The 23,432-nt window shown below is 35.9% G+C and overlaps 1 protein-coding gene across 1 annotated transcript in view; it reads left to right on the top strand.

Annotated features, from left to right (window-relative positions):
- The window catches only part of LOC136826950 (fat-like cadherin-related tumor suppressor homolog), a 279,927-nt gene that overhangs the window by 209,056 nt on the left and 47,439 nt on the right, over nucleotides 1–23,432 (top strand). The window contains 3 exon segments of the mRNA XM_067084546.1: nucleotides 20,182–20,447; nucleotides 22,423–22,656; nucleotides 23,007–23,159. Coding sequence (XP_066940647.1) covers nucleotides 20,182–20,447; nucleotides 22,423–22,656; nucleotides 23,007–23,159 — 653 coding nt within the window.

The raw sequence follows: 23,432 nt of genomic DNA, 5'->3' as shown, positions 1-23,432 counted from the left end.
GCTCCCCAATGTTTTTTGTGGACTCCTGTTTGTTCTCAGTCTTTTTTCAGATCGCCTTCATTATCAACCTTTTATCTGTTATTTTGTTTGGCGTCTGTTTTCTTTAATTTTGCATCCCTAAAAGGACGGCCCTAAAGGGATTGGTTCCTCTAATAAAATTACGTCGAAAGTTCCATTAGAATTGATGTCCTCGTTCATTCTCATGTTTGAAGTATTGAATTATTTCAATTTATTCTGTATAACTCATAACTCAACAGCATTTTAAAGATTTTCAAAGCTGTATAATTTTTTGGTAGGTCTCCCTGACAGTATCATCATCATTATCACATCTACAGTATCTATTTTCTGTTTCCTTTAAGTCGGAAGTATTTCTTTTGCACTTCCACAGGCTAAGTGAATTTTATATATCTCTGATTCTCGTGTTGACCAGTACATTATTTCTGCAGTGAGTTTTATTTTATATATATATATATATATATATATATATATATATAGCCATTATTCTTGTATTGACCAGTACATTAGTTCTGCAGTGAGTTTTATTTTATATATAACCCTTATTCTCGTATTGACCAATACATTATTTCTGCAGTGAGTTTTATTTTCTATATTGCTCTGATTCTCGTACTGACCAGTACATTATTTCTGCAATAAGTTTTATTTTATATATAGCCATTATTCTGGTATTGACCAGCACATTTCTGCAGTGAGTTTTATTTCATATATAACCCGTATTCTCGTATTGACCAATACATTATTTCTGCAGTGAGTTTTATTTTCTATATTGCTCTGATTCTCGTATTGACCAGCACATTATTTCTGCAGTGAGTTTTATTTTATATATAGCCATTATTCTCGTATTGACCAGCACATTATTTCTGTAGTGAGTTTTATTTTATATATAACCCTTATTCTCGTATTGACCAATACATTATTTCTGCAGCGAGTTTTATTTTGTATATAACTGATTCTCGTATTGACCAATGCACTATTTCTACAGTGAGTTTTATTTTATATATAGCTCATATTCTCGTATTGACCAGTACATTATTTCTGCAGTGAGTTTTATTTTATATATGACCCTTATGCTTGTATTGACCAGTACATTATATTGACCAGTACCTTAAATCTGCACAGCTGATTCTCGTTTTGTATTTTATATTTTATTTACATATAGCTCTGATTCTCGTATTGACCAATACATTAAATCTCCAGTGGGTTGCACGAGCGTTCCTGACCAAACCCCATCCTGAATTAATGCAGGAAAGGAAATATGACAGTCGGGGAGGACGGGATGTGGGATTGCAGTCCATCAAGTTCCAAGTTCGTGGAAAATTAGTGTTCTGGAGCAAGAACATGATTTACATAATTCCCCCTCTCTGGTCCGGCCTCAATAGCCAATAATTTCGGGCGATTTACGCTGATTGTCCGTGATTTGCTAAGAAACACCAGGAACATGTTTCCATTAGCTGTACGTTAAATGAGTAAATTACACACGTATTACCCGAGTATGACAGTCCTTTATCTTGGAGAGAAATTCCTTTTCCTTTCTATGTTTTATTCATTATTCATCAGTTCTCTCTTTAAATTAATAACAATAAGTTTTGTGCGTCTATCTATTCTAGATGTTAAAGATGTATAAACATTCAGCATCTACTGAGTCATGGCCAAACCTTTATTCTTATATAACATATGGGTTACCTTTCCTTTTTGCTATTGTTAGTTATGTCTGTTTATTTAATTATTGACACAATTTCCTTGTTATAAAAACCACCACAGTAGATCCTTGTAGTTAATATTGTATTATCTCCGGTTTCTAAGTTTGGTAAAGCCTTGAAAAGTCCGTATCTTTTATTGGCTTCCGTCACCATTCCCTTTCCAGCTCTCTCTCTCTCTCTCTCTCTCTCTCTCTCTCTCTCTCTCTCTCTCTCTCTCTCTCTCTCTCTCGTCGTTGTAAGCTTTTGAAGAATTTATGTTCAAGCACAGATTTATGTAGTCTGACACATCATTTACGTAGAGTCTTTGCTTGTGTTTATTACTCTTTCTTTCTTACCTCTCAGAGTGCCATACTTTTAAAAGCCCCCCCCACCTCTCTCTCTCTCTCTCTCTCTCTCTCTCTCTCTCTCTCTCTCTCTCTCTCTCTCTCTCTCTCTCTAGTATTGCCATGCTTTTAAAATCCCTCTCTCTCTCTCACTCTCTCTCTCTCTCTCTCTCTCTCTCTCTCTCTCTCTCTCTCTCTCTCTCTCTCTCTCTCTGTAATCCCATGCCCTTTTTAAGTGCCGTGTTTGATTCTGGAGTTGGACGTTTCCCTTCCCCGTTTCCACGAATGGAGAACATTCTTGTGGATGGAACGATTGCCCGCTGCCCTTTCCTCTTGTGCTGTTTTATTGCAGTGTACAGGATTTGGGGCAGAGGAAAAGGGTGGAATAGGGGGAGGAGGAGGTGGTGTAGGGAGGAGGAGGACTAGGAGGAGGAAGGGAAAGGAAATAAGGGTCCAGAAATCTAGATTGTCTGGTAGGCATTTGCTCGGGATGGGGTCGGGGCTCTCTTCTCATTGTGGACCAAATAGAGCCAATCAAGGTAGTGATTGGCCATACTCTCTCTCTCTCTCTCTCTCTCTCTCTCTCTCTCTCTCTCTCTCTCTCTCTCTCTCTCTGAATTTTTGTGGATGGTAACAGGATCGACCTTTAGAGGTTCTGCCTCCATCACCATTAAAGGACACTGACGTTCTGTTTATATTGAATCTCTCTCTCTCTCTCTCTCTCTCTCTCTCTCTCTCTCTCTCTCTCTCTCTCTCTCTCTCTCTCTCTCTCTCAGCTTGTATCAAGCGAATTTTTCTGATGCATTGCATGAACTGATTTTATAATCTGTAATCCAAACATACGGGATGATATTACGTTCATAATTCACAAATACGTCCTGCCATTTTATTTCTCTTTGATCCTGATCCCGTCCTGCGTATCGGGTCTAGATAGACAACGCTGTATTTTCATAAAGTGCATGGAGAGAGAGAGAGAGAGAGAGAGAGAGAGAGAGAGAGAGAGACGTTTCACAAAGTCGATGAAGTGACGCAGGAACAAGTTTTTTGAGTTTGTATTCATGCATTGATCCTTGTCTCTCTTTTTTCTTGTTCTTCTTCTTGTTTTTCTTCTTCTTCTTCGTTTTCATTTACTAAAGCTGCATATCCAAGAGACATCAAAGCTCATGCCGCAGACTGAAAGGAATGCCTGTTACGCGAGCTTTTCTCTCTTGTTGACTTTTTTTTTCTCTTATCATTTATTTTCAGGAGAGTCAGAGAGAGAGAGAGAGAGAGAGAGAGAGAGAGAGAGAGAGAGAGAGAGAGAGAGAGAGGACGGGCGCCAAACAAACAGATTTCGAAAAAAGTAGATATTTGTCTCTGTAGGCGGTGATCACTGCACGATATTGCGTACAGGTATTTTCCCTTATAAGTAAGTATACTTGTATGTCCGTGTGCTTAAATTCACTTTGTATACATGTATGTATTTTTATTTTATTCTTGCCAAAAGGAAAAGAAAACTTGCGGAGGGGAAACAATTTTTGAAACTCAAACATATACAACAGACTTGGCCGTTCAGCTATGACAAAGCCATCTCTGAAACTGAAAGTTTTCCTCTCTTTTTTTTTTTGAAGTTTTAGAACGTTCGAGGCAGAGAATTCTGGAGGATTTTGGGGTTTTAAACGTTTAGGTATTTAGTTTTCGATATATCATCTCTTGCAGCATTGTGGGTCATTTGTGGTTGCCTCTGCTATTGATGTATTTGTTGTCCTGGAGAATGTCTGTAATAATAAAATCCGAGTGGATCTTTCTTGTTTGTCCGCCCCGGGTGGGGCGGGGTAGGTAGGGGATCGCGAGGGTAAGGGAAACATGACACACCCACCCTCCTCCTGAAAACCTGTTTGTCCGCCCCGGGTAGGGGTGGGTTAGTTAGGGGATCGGGAGGGGTAGCGGAGACATGACGGGCAGCGCCGGGTTCCAGCGCAGCATCGCACGGGCCATCAAGCTCGTATCTCAATAATTGATGTCCTTAAGGTGACATCAGATTCAAGCTCTTTGTTCTGATGCTGTTTATTAACGTTACAGTAAGTGTTATTGTTTATCCTTTGTCAATAATAAATGTTTGCCTTTACTTAATAGGTTTTACTTTAGGTTAGAATTATTGTTAGGCATTGCATTCTTTATTGTGTTTGAAAGAGAAAGAGGAACGTAATGAATTCTCTTTCAGCATTATTGAATGCAGTAGTGGCCTTTGTTTTCTTTCTTTTTTTATCATGCAAGTTTATTCAATATTTATACCTGACTATATAGGGCCATCTACTTTACAAACGTATAGCGGAATAAATAACAGTACACTGCATGTTGACAACTGTTGAGTAGGAAGTTACGACTGGCGCTAAAAGACACTGCCGCTCTGCATGGTCTATATCACTTATGAAACTTCATCTTAAATTTCCTCAAGTAATTTAAGCATTTCCTCATGATGCCTTTCCCATTTTTGTAAGGGTTGCTTGTCTTGGCTTCGCTTCAGGAATATGCAAGGACTTCAATCTTTGGAACATAGCTTTGACTTCTCTCTGTGCTAAGAATGTGAAACGGATCGACCTCCTTTTTGTCTTGCGTTTAAAATTGCCTTTATATTTGGGAGTTCCAAATTCCCTTTCCTGTTTGCATTGTGGAAATGGCATCGCGTAGGTTGTTCGTTTAACATGTTGGCTTATTCTGATAAACTCGCGAATTTGATAAATGTTGCTCGCTCTGATAAACTTGCCAAATTTGTCCGATGTGTCGGCTGGAAATGTGATTAATACTTAGTATTTCCCCGTGTGCTTCATTTTCTCCTTGACTTACAATTTGCCATATTTAAGTAGCTGATATATTCCTGCATTCGAGTTGCAACTCCGTGCTTCCCCCTCCCGCCATCTCTCTCTTTTGTTTCCGTTTTGGTTAGTCTAAATAAGCCGTGAAATTGACCATAAGCAGGCTTCTACATTTAAAAATCGGCAAGCGGCCCCTATTTGACCCCAGGAAGCTTGAAACAAAATCAAACCCCTACCCCATGACAGAAATACAAACACAGACATCGCCAATGAAATTTTCGTTTTTAGTAGTCCCGTCAAGTTTTCCCTCAGATGTTTTATGAGTTAATGGTCATTTTTCACCTGACTGCTCCAGGTTTTCTTCCAAGCGTTGTCTGACGTATCATTAACCTGCAACAATAAATCCCCTATAACATCAATTTTTGATCAGAATTTACGTGAATTTTGGTCATAATTTATGATAATTATTAATATAACAATTGTTAATTACCTCGATAAAATCAACATTGAAAGCCTTTATCGATATTTTTTATAAATAGAGATCCAACATCGTCATGCGTAGTAGCTGCTGGCTTATCCCGAAGTGCAAGATATACGGGTGTTTATTTTCATTATGCAGCCAAGCCTAGGGAAAATAAATTGTTTTCCGGATTTAACGGTGTTATTTTCATTATTAGATGTCAATAATATAATTTAAATAATTATTATTAGTTATAAATAATTATTATTGATTAATGTCAGGGAATGTTATAAACGGGATATAAGGATTAGGTTTTGCTAGATAAAGCATTACTGGAACACCAACCTGTGGAAGTCATGACGCATCCACCCTTCTCCTGCCAACCCAACAATCAGTTTACTCAATCCACAGAGGTAAAGGTAAGATAAGGTATCTGTATTTGAAGGCGTCAAATCTTATTTAAAGTTAAATGTGAAGGCATTTAAAATGAGTCCTCTTGGCCCTTGTGTTTGAATTTAGGGGTGACTCGAGGCTGCCTCAGCCTATATCACTCGATTTCGGCCGTTGATATTTGCAGTTATACAGTTTTTTCTCACGGTTTTACCTCCTAAAATAGTGTGGGTCATTTGCCTTTTTGATCTTCAAAACTAAAGTTTAGGTAGGTTGTCACGAACCTTAGGCTGCCACCCTAGGTTAGGTAAGTATGAAGGTGGTCATATTAAATGCAGTTTTCATATTCAGTTGCATAGAATTGCATGCAAGATATGTATTTGAAGTCGCCAAATCTTAAAGTGAAATGTGAAGGTATTTAGTTATTTTCATGGTTTTACACGACATGGAAGAGTTTAGGTAAGAGCCCAGGACCTTAGGCCAGCACCCTAGCTTAGGGGTAAGTTCAGATGTGGTCATTTTCTCAGACCATTTGCATATTCAGTTTTATAGGATTGCACACAACGTCTATTCTTGCAATTTCGTTAGTTATTTTCACGGTTTTACACGAAATTGAAGAGAGTTGAGGTAGGCTCACTTGAACCTTAGGCTACCCCCTAGGTTAGGTAAGTATGAAGGTGGTCATATTAAGTACAATTTTAAAATTCAGTTGCATAGAATTGCACCCAATACCTTATTTGAAGTCGCCAAATCTTAGATAAATTGAAAATGAAGGTATTTAGTTAAAATGGAAGAGTTTAGGTAAGAACCTAAGACCTTAGGCCAGCATCCTAGCATAGGGGTAAGTTCAAATGCGGTCATTTTCTCAGCCCATTTGCATATTCAGTTGCATAGGATTGCATGCAACATTTATACTTGCGGTTCTAATAAGGATTTTTCCATTTTTACCCTTAAATATTTTAAGGTGCCAAATTTTACCCAGGCATTGCTGGGTTGGTCAGGTATATATATATATATATATATATATATATGTATGTATAGTGTGTGTGTGTGACCTACTGCGTCTCGTACTTCAAGATAGTGTGATACTAATCCAGAATCACACAGGCATCATGGATTACTCGCCTACATATAAATATAAATGTAAATATATTGCATGTATCTTATAAACTGCAATTTTACTATTTAGAAAGGAGCAACTGCGATTACTGTCCATTTTATTCGTGAGAATGGAAGTTCCTTATTTTTCATCAGAATCCTCGAAGGGATTTAGTATTATATACAGTCTGGCAGGACGTGCCTTGAATTATAAATGCCAGTTATCATACATGAGTTTTGCCTCCTCATATCTGGAATTTACTTTCCATCTTGAGAGAGAGGATGAGTTATATAGTCAAGTGAATTGTGTATGCTCGAAGGTGGGAGAGGAATAGAGTTAGATTCAAGATTATTTTCTAAAGCGAGTGAGTAGTCACGTGAATTAGAGAGAGAGAGAGAGAGGAGTCAACCTAAAAATATGCAAGAGACGGAAAGTCACACATATTGTATGAGTGAGAGAGAAAGAAAGATAGACAAGTGAATTTTGTAAAAGGAATGTCACTCATTGTGAGTGTGTGTTTGTGAGAGAGAGAGGGGAGTCAACTTGAATTTATGCAAGAGACGGACTGTCACACATATTGTATTAGTGAGAGAGAAAGAGTGAGTGAAAGATATGTGAATTTTGTAAGAGGAAATAATTAACTATGTGTGAGTGAGTGTGTGTGTGTACGTATGTATGTATGTATGTATGTATGTGTGAGAGAGAGAGAGGCTGGGAGGGGGTGGAAATTTTTCACTCATCCAAACCCGCGTTCAAATTCCCGAATAATGACTTCAGAAATATTTAATATATATTTCGCATTTCCGTCCCTTGGCCCTCAGACGCAGTGGAGGCTTTATGTCCTTACCGTGGAAAATGTTTAATCCGAGAGCGGAGTAAACCGAAGCAAATTGTTTATGCATGTGTTGGTTTTCGTGCTGGAATTTCTAAGTGACACGTTAAAGAACGCAACGTTTTTTCTTATTCATCAGTGACATTGATAAGAATTGCTCTCTCTCTCTCTCTCTCTCTCTCTCTCTCGTCGTAGACGCATTCAGTGTGTGGCCTGTATCATATACGGGCACTGCGTGTATGTAAATATACTTGGAACTATATGCCTTCTTTTCTTTTCTACAACTCTTTCATGATGAGATTTTAGCTCCTTGCCCCCTTCCACTCTAACTGCGATCTACCACAGGTGACTAACCATTATTTATTTATATATTGACTGCACAAATCAACAGAGGCACGAGAGATTTTTCAAGGAATGAGCCCAGCCCAGGTCATTCCTTTCCTTGGGATTGAACTCTGGTCTCTTTCTATGCTGCGAGGTTAGAACCATTGGGCAATGTGTGTGTGTGTGTGTGTGTGTGTATGCGCGCATTCGCTGGTACACCTCGTTAGAGATGATGGCTCCAGAAGGAGTTACCTTTTTGATTATTTTAGAGAATATTTTACGATGACGTTGCAAGCATCGTTCGCTTCTTCAGCCAGCTGCAGCCCACAACAATGAATCGAGTGCCTGATACTCTATCTCTCTCTCTGTTTAGGTTTATATAGATAGGAGGAGTTTTTTTTTTTTGTACAATCAAGAGTGTTTGAATAACTTTTTTTTGCGACAGTTCTTGAGTTTAGATAATTTAGGACAAACCTGAATGTTACTCACATGAACTTAGAAAAAGCTTACAACAGAATCGCACGAGAGGAAATATGGTAGCTGTTCAGATTCTATAATATAAATGAAAGTGTTGAAACTGATGAAAATTTTTATGATGCAGGCTGGGCGTGTCTTATAAAATGTAGTCGAGAGAATGATTGATTTGGTGTGAAAGTCGTTCTGAAACAAGGGAGTGTTATGCCTCATTGCTGTTTTGTACCTTCGTAGATGGAGCTATTCGGGAAGCCATGGTTGATATCTGTAAATAATACAGTACTGACTGGGCTAGTGTAGAGAAACTGGAGAAAAGTTTACAAGAGAAAGCCGAGAATAAATGTGGGCAAGAGTTTTATGGTTGCAAGTGGAAGCCAGAAAGGGAGGAGAGTAGTACATATAGCGGATGATGTTAGGAAGAGAGAGGAGGTGAATTAGAAAGTAGATTAAGGAAGGAAGTTAGCAGGGTTATGTAGGAAAGGTGGGGAAGAGATTTAAAATGTCTGTGGAAGCCGAGGTAGTTAGGAACGAGTGTTGAAACTGTCTTGATAACCTTTTTGTGTTGTAAAAAAAAATGTAAGAGTTGAGAGTTATATATATATATATATATATATATATATATATATATATATATATATATATATATATATATATATATATAATTGCTCATTCTTTTAACATTAACATAATCAGCTTCAGGGCCCATCACTAATTTGTTGTATATCCGGAAAAAAATTACCTAGTGTTGTCATTAATGGTGTTTATTTTTTAAGTTAATGTTAATAATGAAGCGATTTATGGAATTAACTGTATTTTGTGACTTGTGGATATATTGGATATGTGCGTATACATAGCATTTATTTTATGCACACGCACTTAATGGGTTAAGGAGTTTTTGAAAATCATATACGAGATTTTGGAAATTGATACAAAGACAACATTAACATTTTGGTGCATTCTGAAGAAGCAACAGTCAGTCCCCTTTCCGTGGATGGAATAGATAGAAGCATTTTTATAAAGATATATTTAAATACCTGTTTTTATGCAATGATGATTTGTTTTCATCATAGATTTCTTATTTTATTTTACTGTTTGTATAAAGTTCATTGTTCAACTACTGTCGTGTTTGTGCATATATTTGTATTCATGTGCTTCTATTCATTTACTTATTTATTTATTTATTTATTCGATTTCATTTGTAAACTACTGATTGATTTATGAAATTATTTGTCTCGGCTATGTATTTTTTTTTTTTTACGTATGATCTCACTTTATTCCATTTTGAGTAAAGTATTTATTGTTCATTTCTCCAAATATCTGTTTATCAGTTTCACTGCATTTATTTAAATTCTCTCTCTCTCTCTCTCTCTCTCTCTCTCTCTCTCTCTCTCTCTCTCTCTCTCTCTCTCTCTCTCTCTCTACGTATCAATTTATCTGTTTTGCTGCCTATATATTTAAATTCTCTCTCTCTCTCTCTCTCTCTCTCTCTCTCTCTCTCTCTCTCTCTCTCTCTCTCTCTCTCTCTCTCTCTCACGTATCTATTATTCTATTTTCCTGCAACTATGCTTTAATCCTCTCTCTCTCTCTCTCTCTCTCTCTCTCTCTCTCTCTCTCTCTTCTCTCTCTCTCTCTCTCTCTCTCCTCCACGTATCTATTATTCTATTTTCCTGCTTGCTTTAATCCTCTCTCTCTCTCTCTCTCTCTCTCTCTCTCTCTCTCTCTCTCTCTCTCTCTCTCTCTCTCCACGTATCTATTATTCTATTTTCCTGCTTATGCTATAATCCTCTCTCTCTCTCTCTCTCTCTCTCTCTCTCTCTCTCTCTCTCTCTCTCTCTCTCTCTCTCCACGTATCATTCTATTTTCCTGCTTGTTCTCTCTCTCTCTCTCTCTCTCTCTCTCTCTCTCTCTCTCTCTCTCTCTCTCTCTCTCTCTCCTTCACGTATCTGTTATTCTATTTTCCGTCTTATGCTTTAATCCTCCCTCTCTCTCTCTCTCCCCTCCATTATCTATTATTCTGTTTTCCTGTATGCTTTAATCCCCCCCTCTCTCTCTCTCTCTCTCTCTCTCTCTCTCTCTCTCTCTCTCTCTCTCTCTCTCTCTCTCTCTGTGTGTGTGTGTGTGTGTTCCTCCGCATTCCTTCACGTCGCTTTTCGCTGTATTAATATCTGCGCGACACATTCCAACTTATCATCCCATTTTTATTGCCCGCTGTTGCGTGTTTTATTGAACGCCGACAGACCTCTGGAGGGAAGGAAGGGGTCGGAATTTAAACTTGAGCTGTAAATATCAATGTGCGACACATATACATATGCACTGATGGATACGTTGCATTAATCAGCTCCCTCGGAGAACCCGTGTTTTCTTGCCTTTATTGCTCTGTCATCTTTCAATATTTATGTTCATATTGATGAGAGGAACGAGTTTTTATTTTTTTCATGAAGACGTACTCGGGATCATGCTATATAGATTGTCGCTGTTTAAACTTTTAAGGATTCGTTCAAGAGTAATGGTTTTTGGGGCAGTGTTTGGAAAATGGCATGTAAAATTAATAAAGTCTCGCTCCAGCGTGATCAATGAATATATAGCCACGAGGATGTTTAATGCATGACACGTAATACATTTACATCCAGACTGATTAAAAATGACACTGTTGCATCATATATTGTTGTCGAATTTTCATTCAAATGATTACTGTGTCCGGCATATATCGTGATTCGGGGCCATTCCCCCTCGGTTGTATTGTCATTGACATCTTGTTGTGAGTACTCCTTTTTAATTATAATGGACACGATTGAGTGTCAGTGGAATCGAAGGCCAAATAACACGTCAAGAATAAATGATCTGGATTGACTGCGTTTTGCATCGATTCTACGCTTGCATAATGGACGGGGACGTCCTGGAACTCCTGAAACCTGATTTTGTCCTTGTATTGCAATTTGCATTCTGAAGGTGCGAAAACCTGTTTGGAGGGGGGTCGGGAGGGGAAAGGGGAAGGGGAGGGGGGCGGGGTATATCGGAATCAAATACACCGTCATTGATTCGGACGTCAAGTTTTCAATATCATGGGGCCTCTCCGCCACACGGAGGAGGAGGAGGAGATCTGCCGGATCGTTTTGGGTATGGAATTAGTTTAGGACACGAGTTTGGAATTTGCGGTTTAGCCCAGAATTTTGGTGTAGTTGGTTTTATCTTTCTTTCTTTCCGTTTTATTTTTGGCAGGTAGGTGAACTTTGACAATTATTATATGGGAGTGGGATTTGACAGTTGTTTTGTGAATGTTCTGACCATTGTAAGGTTTTACGGTTTTGGTAATAGTTCATTGAACTCAGAGATTATATCAGTTTATTAGAATTTAGAAGTGTATTCCCTTGTCTTCAATGAGTTTTCGGTTGTGACTTAAGGTTAACGGTGAATTTTTGTCATTTTGTAAACAGGTAGATGAATTTTGGCAGCTTTTGACTGTTTATCAGTGTTTGGGAGTTACTTTGAAAGTTTTTACTTGATTCATGAAATTTGGGGAATTAGTTTTGAATGATTTGGAAATCTGCTGTTGAGATTATTAGAAAATTCAAGTGTTTTGTTAGTATTGAGGGGATCTCTTAGTGTTTAAATGCAAATTAGTGTTCGGTAGTGTGATTTGCAGTTTCTCTGTAAACTTTTAAACGAGCTATGGATTTGCAGATAGGTTTAACGAAGAATTAAGGTCTAAGTTTGGTTATATGTTGGTGAATTTGAAATTTACATTCTATTGTTTTGGGTGAAGATAAACTTTCGGGTATTGTTGTACTGAATGAGTAGTTAGGTTAGATCTGAACAAACTGGATTTGAATATATATGTTTAGGGTAAATTTGAAGACGTGGATTATTAGCAAAGAATTTGAGTCCTTAGCAATTTCTTTAAGATTATGAGTTTGTAAATGGCTAAGACTGCATTTTAATCATGTTAATTTAGATTTGGTCCTTCTTGTATTGCAGATATATACTATAATAGTTTTTTTCTTTATCATAGCTTAGTTAAAGTTAAGTATACCTTAGTTTTACCAGACCACTGAGCTGATTAACAGCTCTCCTAGGGCTGGCCGAGTTCATAGTCCCTTGGTCGGTCAGACTGATGAAGAGAATATATGTCGTCAAGAATACGATTGGTTTCAAGCACCTATGTTCTTGACGCTTATCAGCAATCATATCATTGTCCCCCCTTTTTTTTTTTTGTCTTATATTTTCATGCTCCACTGACTTCATAGCCAATGCTAAATGATAAGATAAGATTTAAACTTTTGTTGCCTTTGATAAGTTCATCTTTTCCATGCGGTTTTATTACTTATTTCTAGATGAAATATATTAAACTTCTCACTTTATTATTATTATTATTATTATTATTATTATTATTATTATTATTATTATTATTATTATTATTATTATTATTATTATATGAACCCTATTCATATGGAACAAGCCCACAGGGGGTTCATTGGCTTGCAATTCAAGCTTCATAAGAAGGTTTAAAGTTTCATAGTTTCAGTGTGAACTGTAATTTAAATGCAATTTGAGTATTTTCGTCGTTTTTCGGAATGACTCCTTGAACTAAATATGTCAAGAATATGACCCGAAGGGCCGTCTTCGTATACCTTTAAAACTGATACATCGCCTTAAAGGTGTCATTACATCGCAAGAGGTAAAAAAAAAAAATATGGCGAATTCCATTCCTGTCTTGGGGAGGGTTTGTCTTTTTTTTTACAGTAACTGTACAAATTACATTGTATAAATTACACTGTGGAGATACCTTGAATTTCTGAATAGAGCTTCACCGGAATTTAATCAATACGGGTGATTTATTGTGGAAAGATTTCCTCGAATATGTTCATGATACTATTCAATAAATGTGGCTTGTTGCATTTTAATAACATTATACATGTGTGTAATATATATATATATATATATATATATATATATATATATATATATATATATATATATATATATATATATATATATATACAGTAGATATATATATATATATATATATATATATATATATATATATATATATATATATATAAAGGTCTAGTGGCATCAGTAAGCTTATTGATGCTTTCAAAGAAAAACTGCTTAAGAAAAAACTATGAACTAAAAGTATGTATGTATCAGAAATGTATGTAGAATCTTTATTGCATTTTGAAGAATTCTATATAACCCTCTTCACTTAAGTGTCAGTAACGTGGATCAACCTTATCAGATTCTTATATGCTTGAAGATGTCGTTGAACTATGTGTTCAAGAGCTGACACGGCTGGCAACTTATGCTCGCTTCTACGTACAACATATAGATCTATTTGATTTTGACTCTTTTTTTTTTTTTTCTTTGTAACTAGAATCGTGTTTGCTTTATCCCTGTGTAAGAGAAGAGCGAACTCGCACCCTTGTAACTTCAGGCGAAAAGTGAGTGACGTGACAAGTACGTAACTGAATTTGAAGGCTGACCTATATTGTCCATTTCCTCGCCTTCCCTCTGGTGTCAGGGAGTTGAGGATTTGAACTGACTTTCATGCGCGAAGTTATTCTGCATGAGCTGATTGAAGTGCCATGAGCTTTCGAAGTTTTCTCAACGTGAAGTTGGTGGAATGGTCTCACCCTTTCTCTCTCTCGCTCCCGTATATATATATATATATATATATATATATATATATATATATATATATATATATATATATATATATATATATATAAATATATATATATATATAAATATATGTAAGTATGTATATATGAACAGAAGTATCCGGAATATGTGGTTGAAACGTGTATGTAGTGTTTTATGGGCCTTTTTATCATCATGGTGTACAGCTGAATTATAGTAAAAGACTTTCATATGTATTTATATGTATATGTACTGTATATATGTGTATATACATAGATATATATTATAGTTAGATATATACTGTAGATAAGCACACATAACTTCCACATGTTTTTCTGCAAAACATCTGAAGGTAAGAGAGCGGTAACAGAGGGAATCACGGAGCCCCTTTTTGCACCAAGGGGGAACGAACGGCGAGAAAAAAAAAGTAATCTTTTTCAAAGTTCACTCTAGTTTGAAGTATTTCTTTTGTTTAGTTATTCTTCCCATTCTGCATATTTTTGAGTTAATTCTTTTAGCTGTTATTTTTTAAGAATCATTTTTAGTCGTCTTCAAAAATTTTCCATTTTTGTCTTTCTTTTCAAGACATTCGGTTTTGAAGTCATTCTCTTTTTTATTCGCCCCACTGAGTTCGGTTCTCACGTCACCGCCAACCTTGTAAATTTCCCGTCATATCGAGTGTAGGGCAACGTGCCATCTTCGATCTCTCTCTCTCTCTCTCTCTCTCTCTCTCTCTCTCTCTCTCTCTCTCTCTCTCTCTCTCTCTCTCTCTCTCTCTGAGAAGGGGGTGGGGGCGGTGCGTCAACCTTTCCAGCACTTGTGTCGCTGAAGATAAGGTGTCTTCGAGCTTTTGAATGGAGTGGAAAGTGACAGACATTTGGCTCTCTCTCTCTCTCTCTCTCTCTCTCTCTCTCTCTCTCTCTCTCTCTCTCTCTCTCTCTCTCTCTCTCTCTCTCTCTCAAATAGTTGTTGATATTGTTCAGTCGTTCATTTTTATCCATATTATTTTTGAACAGCATTTACATGTGTAAATTCCTTATTATTATTATTATTATTATTATTATTATTATTATTATTATTATTATTATTATTATTATTATTATTATTATTATTATAAAAGAGAAAAACTAGTTGTAGCATTCACGCATAAGGTCTCCGGAACAGTGTCCGAATTTATATCTGTAGAATAAGTATAGAGCAGTTCCCACCTTTATATAAAGTCATCATCGTTAATAAGAAAAAAAAAGTCTTCTTTCCTTTACGCATTCGCAATGAAAACGACATTCTCTCCCCACCAATTATCCACCTGTATTTTGTCAAAATCCATCATTAAGGAGTGTATCTTAAGCTTCCAGATCAATTTTCATATTCATTTGCATAGTATTAGGGTTAATACGGTAAATTCCACATAAACTGAATTGCTTAGAATACCTTTCAGGTAAGTTTACAGTTCCTCTTTTTATCCGTTTAATGTCGTATAATTATTTTCTCTCCCTTTCATCCGCAACATTCGGAGAGAACCTCACATCAAAGATGGCAATATCTCGACGACCCTTACAGATTAGCGTCATAGGGATTATATTTCTTTGATACCACGGATCAAACAAAAATTCTTGGGTGTACCTTGTATAAAGCCCCTTCTGGATGGCGTCCCTCGAAGAGCCCGAGAAGGAAGGAAGGGAGAGAGAGAGAGAGAGAGAGAGAGAGAGAAGAGAGAGGAAGGGGAAAGCTCCCAAAGGAAGGACCGTTGCCTTTGGGAAGGGGAAAGCAAAGACGTGCCTGAGAGTTTCTGGATTACTAGAGGGATATATTCTCTCTCTCTCTCTCTCTCTCTCTCTCTCTCTCTCTCTCTCTCTCTCTCTCTCTCTCTCTCTCTCACATGCCTTGTCTAGAGTCTGTGAATAGTATCAGCTTATGTTCTCATCTCTCGATTGCCAATACAGAATCAGGCCAATCTTAAACGAACGGAAGTAATAGTGGAGGAAAGTGAAGACAGTATGTGATATGTAAAGCGATAATTATCTTCAGATAATTCTAAGATGGTCTCAAGTCCTCCTGCAAAGAAGATCATTCAGGGTACATTAATGTGCATTAGTGTTTCTTTTTATAATTTCTAATTCCTTGCTTGATGGTCTGATGTATTGAGAGGTGGAAAGGGCTGTTTTCACCGTATGGTAATGGTGCGTGTTATTGAGCTCCAGCGCTCAACCACAGTGATGGGTTGTGTATCTAACGTCAGCGCAATTACAGAAACGCGCATTCATGTAAATAACATGTTATTTCGACGTAAACCTTGGTGGTATGTTTAATATTGCTGGAATTTGTTGAGGTGTTGGGAAATAGTATCTATATCCCCTCCCTCCCTTCCCCCTCTTTCTGTCTATGGTCAGAGCTTCTAGCCATTGAAAATATGGTACCTCTCTCTCTCTCTCTCTCTCTCTCTCTCTCTCTCTCTCTCTCTCTCTCTCTCTCTCTCTCTCTCTCTCTCTCTTCTATATATATATATATATATATATATATATATATATATATATATATATATATATATATATATATATATATATATGTATGTATGTATGTATGTATGTTTGTGTGTGTGTGTGTGTAGAATTTATTATATATATATATATATATATATATATATATATATATATATATATATATATATATATATATATATATATATATATAATTTATGTGTGCATGCATTTTATTACATTCACTGTATAAGTGTAACGTAATTGCATGTATCAGTCTGTAACACTTCCATGTCTCATTTCCACGAGAGAATCTGGCCTTAAACGTCTTTCCAGGACCACGAGCGTAGCTTCGTTCAGAATAATTGGTCCCAAATGTCACATTAAGAACTAGAACTGCCGGGGGGGGGTTGGGGGAAGTCAACAGTGCAGCCGAGGAACAAAAGGGATTTTCACACGCTGCTCCTTTTCTCTCCGAAAGCTGCTAACTTCTCGGCAAATTTCGCTAACTTTCTGGGAAGCGAATTTCAGACCCGGTTGAAATCTGATGTCGAGGTGGGGCCTTTTTGCATCTCTTAGGTTCTTTTATTTACTTTTACGAGTTTGCGTTGTTACCTAACGTGAGATTTTTGTCTGTGGCGCAGAATAATCGTGTTGTAGCGAAGGTGGAATGTTGAAATGACAGAAAATTCTTCAGCAAACGTTTTCGTTACCTTTTTTGTTATTACATTACATCGAATAACCAGCTGAAACCCCGTCAGTAGCGTCTGTATCCGGCATAAATAAATAAATTTAACTGATGAAATGGGTGAATAATCCCTTATAATCACTTACACATTCAGAGACTTTTTTCTTTTAACAGTGGTACCAGTAATGGTTTACATTGAATTACCTTAATTTTTGCCGCAGATAACGGCCATGAATCGAATCCAGAAAAAAATTACCTTTTTCTGATATAATTTTTAGGTATTGTAATGTATATTGCAATATGAAATCAGCTTAATAGTTGCGGATGCGACTGGGAGCAGCTTCTCTTTTTTTATTTTCTGTGACGTCAATTTGTTGCATTAAATCAATCAGGCAATCAAATGATAGAGCAGGATTGAAATGTGACCGAAAAAAATATATCCAGACGGGTGTTAATATGGTTTTCTAGTAGGACCAGATTATACACAGTTATTTTGTATTTATTATGTGTACGTATTGTTATAATTGCTCGTCTTTGAAGATCAGTCGAATACTGTAACACTACTGTTATTCGCATTACGGTGGTAGGACCTTTCTTAGTAGCAAAGTCGATTAAACCTTCAACAACATCCAACAATGCCAAAGATTAGCAGCGATGAATTCTGGTTTCTCAAGCCCTGCTTATTGCTCTCTCTCTCTCTCTCTCTCTCTCTCTCTCTCTCTCTCTCTCTCTCTCTCTCTCTCTCTCTCTCTCTTCTCATGTTCTCTCATCGTCAGTTCAGCTTTAGACTGATGTTTGGGGTAAACATTCTTAATCATGTTCTTATAATGGTTTTATTTAAAATCGAAAGTCATTAACCCCTTTGTATTTGTACAGTGGGTAGATTACAATGTAACCCCTATTGCTCTCAACTTACCTGTATGTACAAGCTGCCGCTTTCCTCGTGTTAGAATGAGGAAATTTGCCCGTGTTAATTCAGGGATTAAATATTAATTTGGAATTTTTGCCGTGAAATGTAATTAGATTTTTTCTGTGCTCTGTGATACATGGTATATTTATTTTCTGTCATTATTTTGGTGGCTGTTCCAGGAAGACTTATGAATTGAAAATTCCGTATGTAGCGTATTCCAAATAGAAACCAGATTATAAAAAAGTACTCCATTACATTTTAATCAGCCTTGCCCTGTAGTTCGCGTGTCAGGATGATAAGTTCAGTAGTTTCATGATGAATTATTTTCCCTTTGGTAACCCCGGATTCACATCGCTTTAAAAAAAAATTCTTGCTCTAGAGACTTCAAATATACGTTTTGTAATATTGTATGGTAACTCTCTCTCTCTCTCTCTCTCTCTCTCTCTCTCTCTCTCTCTCTCTCTCTCTCTCTCTCTCTCTCTCATAATACATTACGATTGGTCCAGACTGGGGAAGCAACTACAACCCATTTCCTGGGAAATACATTACAATAAGTCTTCGTTGACATAAGCCATGAATTATGCACATGGTAGTTAGGCGGCTGTGTAGGGTTCAACCATGGTAGAGAATGGGATGGGGCTGACAACCTCACCACCAAATACATGCTGAGAGATGGAAAGTCTGCAGCTGCTGTGGCTACTCTTTCTAAAGATTATGCATATATATATGTATATATATACATATATATGTATATATATATATATATATATATATGTATATATACATATATGTATATATATATATATACATACACATACATATTTGTAGACATATATACAAACGTGCGCATATATATACTGTAGATATATATATTGCAAGATCTTTCGAAATATCGAGTAATATCGGCTATCCTGTGAAGAACGAGGTTGCGCAATGCACGCGTATTGCAGGAAAGCAAAACAAAAACAAACTTGTTCGCACTTTAAACATTCCTCGTTATGTATGCATTTATTCATTGCTCTGTTTTCCCTTCCAAGTGATTTTGGCGCTGCGACAGAGTGGGTGTTATATTTTAAAAGTATTTCCTTTCTTATTTTTTTTTTTTATAGTATTCCCCCTGTTGTAATTTGAGAGCAGTTTTCTTGTATATTGAGAAGTAACTTTCTCGCGATATGTTGTAGAAAATAATTTCCTTGTGATATGTTAAAGTTAGGTTTCCTTTATTATATTTAAAGAATTTTTGTCCCATGGATATGTAAGAATTATTTTCCATTTCATTTCAGGTCAGTTGAGATGTTTAAAAGTATCTTTATTATATTTTAATAGCATTTTCTTATATATTTCATAAGAGTCCAGTTATGTTGGACTTTTTGTTATATATAATTTTGCTCATGAAGTTAATAGCATTTTTTGTTGACTTGTTTCGTAAGTACAGAGTTTAAATAAGATATCAAATACTGTTCTCAGCTTTAAAAAAAAATTTTCCCTGAAGGTCATTTTTGCCTTTTTTTATATTTCAATTTGTTTCCCGTATTTCATGGTAGTTTTATATTTAATTGTATTTCCCGTATGTTTTGAAAACCATTTTTCTTTAACATTTGGAGTATATATATTTTTTTTTAGATTTAAAACCTTTTATCATTCATTTATAACTGAAAAGGCATTTGTGTATGTTTAGTTTAAAGTGGGCTTCCACTTGCTGTGTTTGGAAAGGTAATGTTCTGCGAGAAATTGTTACCAAGATTTTCCTGATTTTCCTTCTTCGTCCAAACTAATTACAGACACCATCGTCAGTCGTCCAAGTTCCAACTAGGTAATTTAGAATTAACTCATCTATTACCATAGGCCTAACCGTTAGGATTTTGTTTTTTGAGAAGATTCAGTAACAGCCGAAGCGCGCTAAGTGCGGATACCCCATATATGAAAGCGTAGGTTCGTATGTTAGGAATAATACGAATTACTTTGGAATTTGGTATTTCTCCTTCATTAACAGGTGGGGAAAAATACAAATTATGTACGTACTCTAGAATCTGGTATTTCTCCTCCACAAACAGGTGAGATTCGCACGACCGCCAGACGGCTGGACCGCGAGAAGCAGGCGGAGCACGTGCTGGAGGTGACAATCAGCGACGGAGAAGACCCAGCTACCGCCCTGTCGTCCACCGCTTACGTCACGGTCAACGTGCAGGACGAGAACGACAACAAACCCACCTTCCTCGAGCGGTACTACAAGTTCGCCGTCCCCGTCGTCAAGCGTCGAGAAACGGCGTCGGTCTTCACGGGCGCCGGGGAATACGTCGAGGATATGGCCATTGGGCAGGTAAGTTCAGATTCTCCTCCCACTTCCATTTAATTTTTAAAGATATTCCGCCAGTAAATTAGCATGCCTTTTTCATTACAAAAAGTTTCTTAAACTGCTTGGACATATTCAGTTTGAAGCTAAAAAATTTTTAATACTGCTGTTGTAAATAGAACGCTGCTCAGTGAATATTATACAAGAGAGTTTGTATAATATAAGTTTAATTGTACATATGCTTGTATTGCATATGCAGCTCATTGCATTGCAGACCGAAAGAGACTTGAGTAAAGGCTCTGTAAATAACTTCCTTTTTTATTCCTTTTTACCATTGCTAACAAAATTAATTTGAATACTTTTAGCATGTTTATATATATATATATATATATATATATATATATATATATATATATATATATATATATATATATATATATATATATATATATATATATATATATATATATATTTTTATATATAAGTACTTCTGCTGTTTTTTTTTTAAATAAGTAGCGTTTTGTTGCGTGTTTTTCAACCATTAGGCTAATTGTTATTTGTGTGTTTGTTATGGGTGGTGTTTTGTAGTTGGGTCATAGTGATATTTTGGAAATGATTTCATTGTCAGTTTATACCTTCATATGTAAATTTTTATTCGTTTCTATCTTTGCCACTGTCATATGATGACATCGTCAGGATGTTATGAAAGGAGCAAAAAAAAAAAGTTGCTGATACAGTAATATCATATTCTTAACTGCATATATATATATATATATATATATATATATATATATATATATATATATATATATATATATATATATATATACATATACACACATATACATATACATGTATGTATATATATATTATATATATATATATATATATATATATATATATATATATATATATATATATATATATATATATATATATATATATAATATACAGTATATGTATATATAATTCTTATATATATATCTATATATATATGTGTATATAATATACAGTATATGTATATATATAATATATATATAATCCTTATATATATATATATATATATATATATATATATATATATATAAAAATGTGTGATCCCAGTTTGTTAACTCAAGTAATATTTGAAGAGAAGGAAACAAGATTGATCCTCAGGTGTGTGAAATCCAAACATTTTCAGGAACCCTCATTCACTAGAAAGTCAAATTAATGTCTTCATTTCATTTCAGTCATCTTATGAGTTTGGACTCAACAGAGTCTATTGAATTTACATCCAAAGAAAGATAGTTTTTTTTTTGCATAGAATCTAAGTTAAAGCCACTATCAAGAAATGATTGGTTGCCAGTTAAGATAAATGTTGTAAGAGTAGGCGAATAAGTTATTTTTATTTTATTTTTTTTATTTTTTTTTTTTTAGGTTTGAACACCTTGCAGAGGTTTTTTCTTTGTAGTGGTAGGACTGGATCAGATGTTAGATCAGTGCGCACACAAAAATATAACAATGCTTTTGTGATATTTAAGTTTTAAAAAGTTCATTTTTGAAGATTAAAGATATTTCTTATTTTAGGAGAAAAATGCTAAAAAAATTAAAAAGACCTTCACTCATGCATGCATACAGCTCCTGATTGGTCAGTTCAACACATGCATATGTCTCCTTACAGAACTCATGTCAAATGTGATGCCTAGAACAGACCAACCAGTAGTTAATGCACTATGGCTACTTTTTATTTATTCTAAACTTCAGTTGCTCGTCTTGAAGTGTTGAAATTAACCCAACACATGCATTTAAGATTAAATCCACAACACCTGTCATACATATGATGTGGTGCAATAGATAGAAACATGGTTGACATACCATCTCTCCTGTCTAACTAGATAAATGAACTACTTGTCATTTATCTTCAGCTGTCAAGCCTTCTACTTTTGCTTCCTGCTTTACTAATTAACCCTACTAATAATAGCTAATCCCTATCCCTCCTAATCCTCTTTGTGTGGCTGCGTAGAACTCCTCCTCGCCTGATGCTGATTACTTCCTCCCATACAACAAGAACTTGAAAATGAGCTATTTAGAAGAAGTGGAAGAGGAGGGCTCAGGCGAAGGCCCCTACTCCATGAAAGGCCTCCTCGCCAGGCCCAATCTGCTGGAAGTGGCGATGCGAGACCAAGATCAAGCCATGGATGATGAGGGGGTGGTGGAGGAGGAGGAGGTGGACTTGGATTTTAAACCAATTTGTAGGGTAAGAAGGTTGTTTGGGTTGGGCCCTACTGTAGGTAATCCTGTAGTTCATGGTTGAAGTCTTTATCTGTAGATTGATTCGTTTCTTGATTACTGTACTTCATCCTAAGTAGAATACAGTATTGTCTTGGCATATCTTCTTTCCAAAGGATAATTTAGGTTACTTTTAAGTCAAGCCTCTGTGTACATCTTTTCCAGGCTGTTTGTCAATCTGTATGTTAAATGTATCTTGGGTAACTTTGCCAGTGGTTTTTTGTTTGTTGGGTACAGTTTGTTTTAATTCAATGTAGGGCAGCATAGAAATGGTTTTGAAAATTGTATAAACTTTCATCATTTCAACCATTGTTCCAGGTCATCGCAGTTGACAAAGATGAGGATGACAATGGAGATGTGAGTTATAGCATCGAGAACAACAAATGGCACGGTGCTTTTAAAATTCACCCCAAGACCGGTGTAATATCAGCCAAGGTTGGATTGGATCCTAATGAAGAATATGAGTTTGAGGTATGGTAATGATCTTGATAATGTGCATTGATTTTGTGATAAACTACAGATTCAGTTTTGTGTAGAAATTTCTAAAAATTTACCGTAACAAATTAAATATTTAATTTTATGAACTTATCAAACTTACCAGTAAGTATTATTCACATTCATGTTATATTAAACAAGTGTTAATTAGGGTTTTAGTGAATGAGTTGCTAGACTTTCAATTGTTAACTGTGGATTATTGTCATATTTTTATAAAGGTATATTTTAAATGGTTTATGATTGATAATT

The sequence above is a fragment of the Macrobrachium rosenbergii genome, chromosome 41 (genome assembly GCF_040412425.1).
Source record: "Macrobrachium rosenbergii isolate ZJJX-2024 chromosome 41, ASM4041242v1, whole genome shotgun sequence".
NCBI classification, from domain to species: domain Eukaryota; kingdom Metazoa; phylum Arthropoda; class Malacostraca; order Decapoda; family Palaemonidae; genus Macrobrachium; species Macrobrachium rosenbergii.
This window is presented reverse-complemented; position numbering and strand designations above follow the sequence as displayed.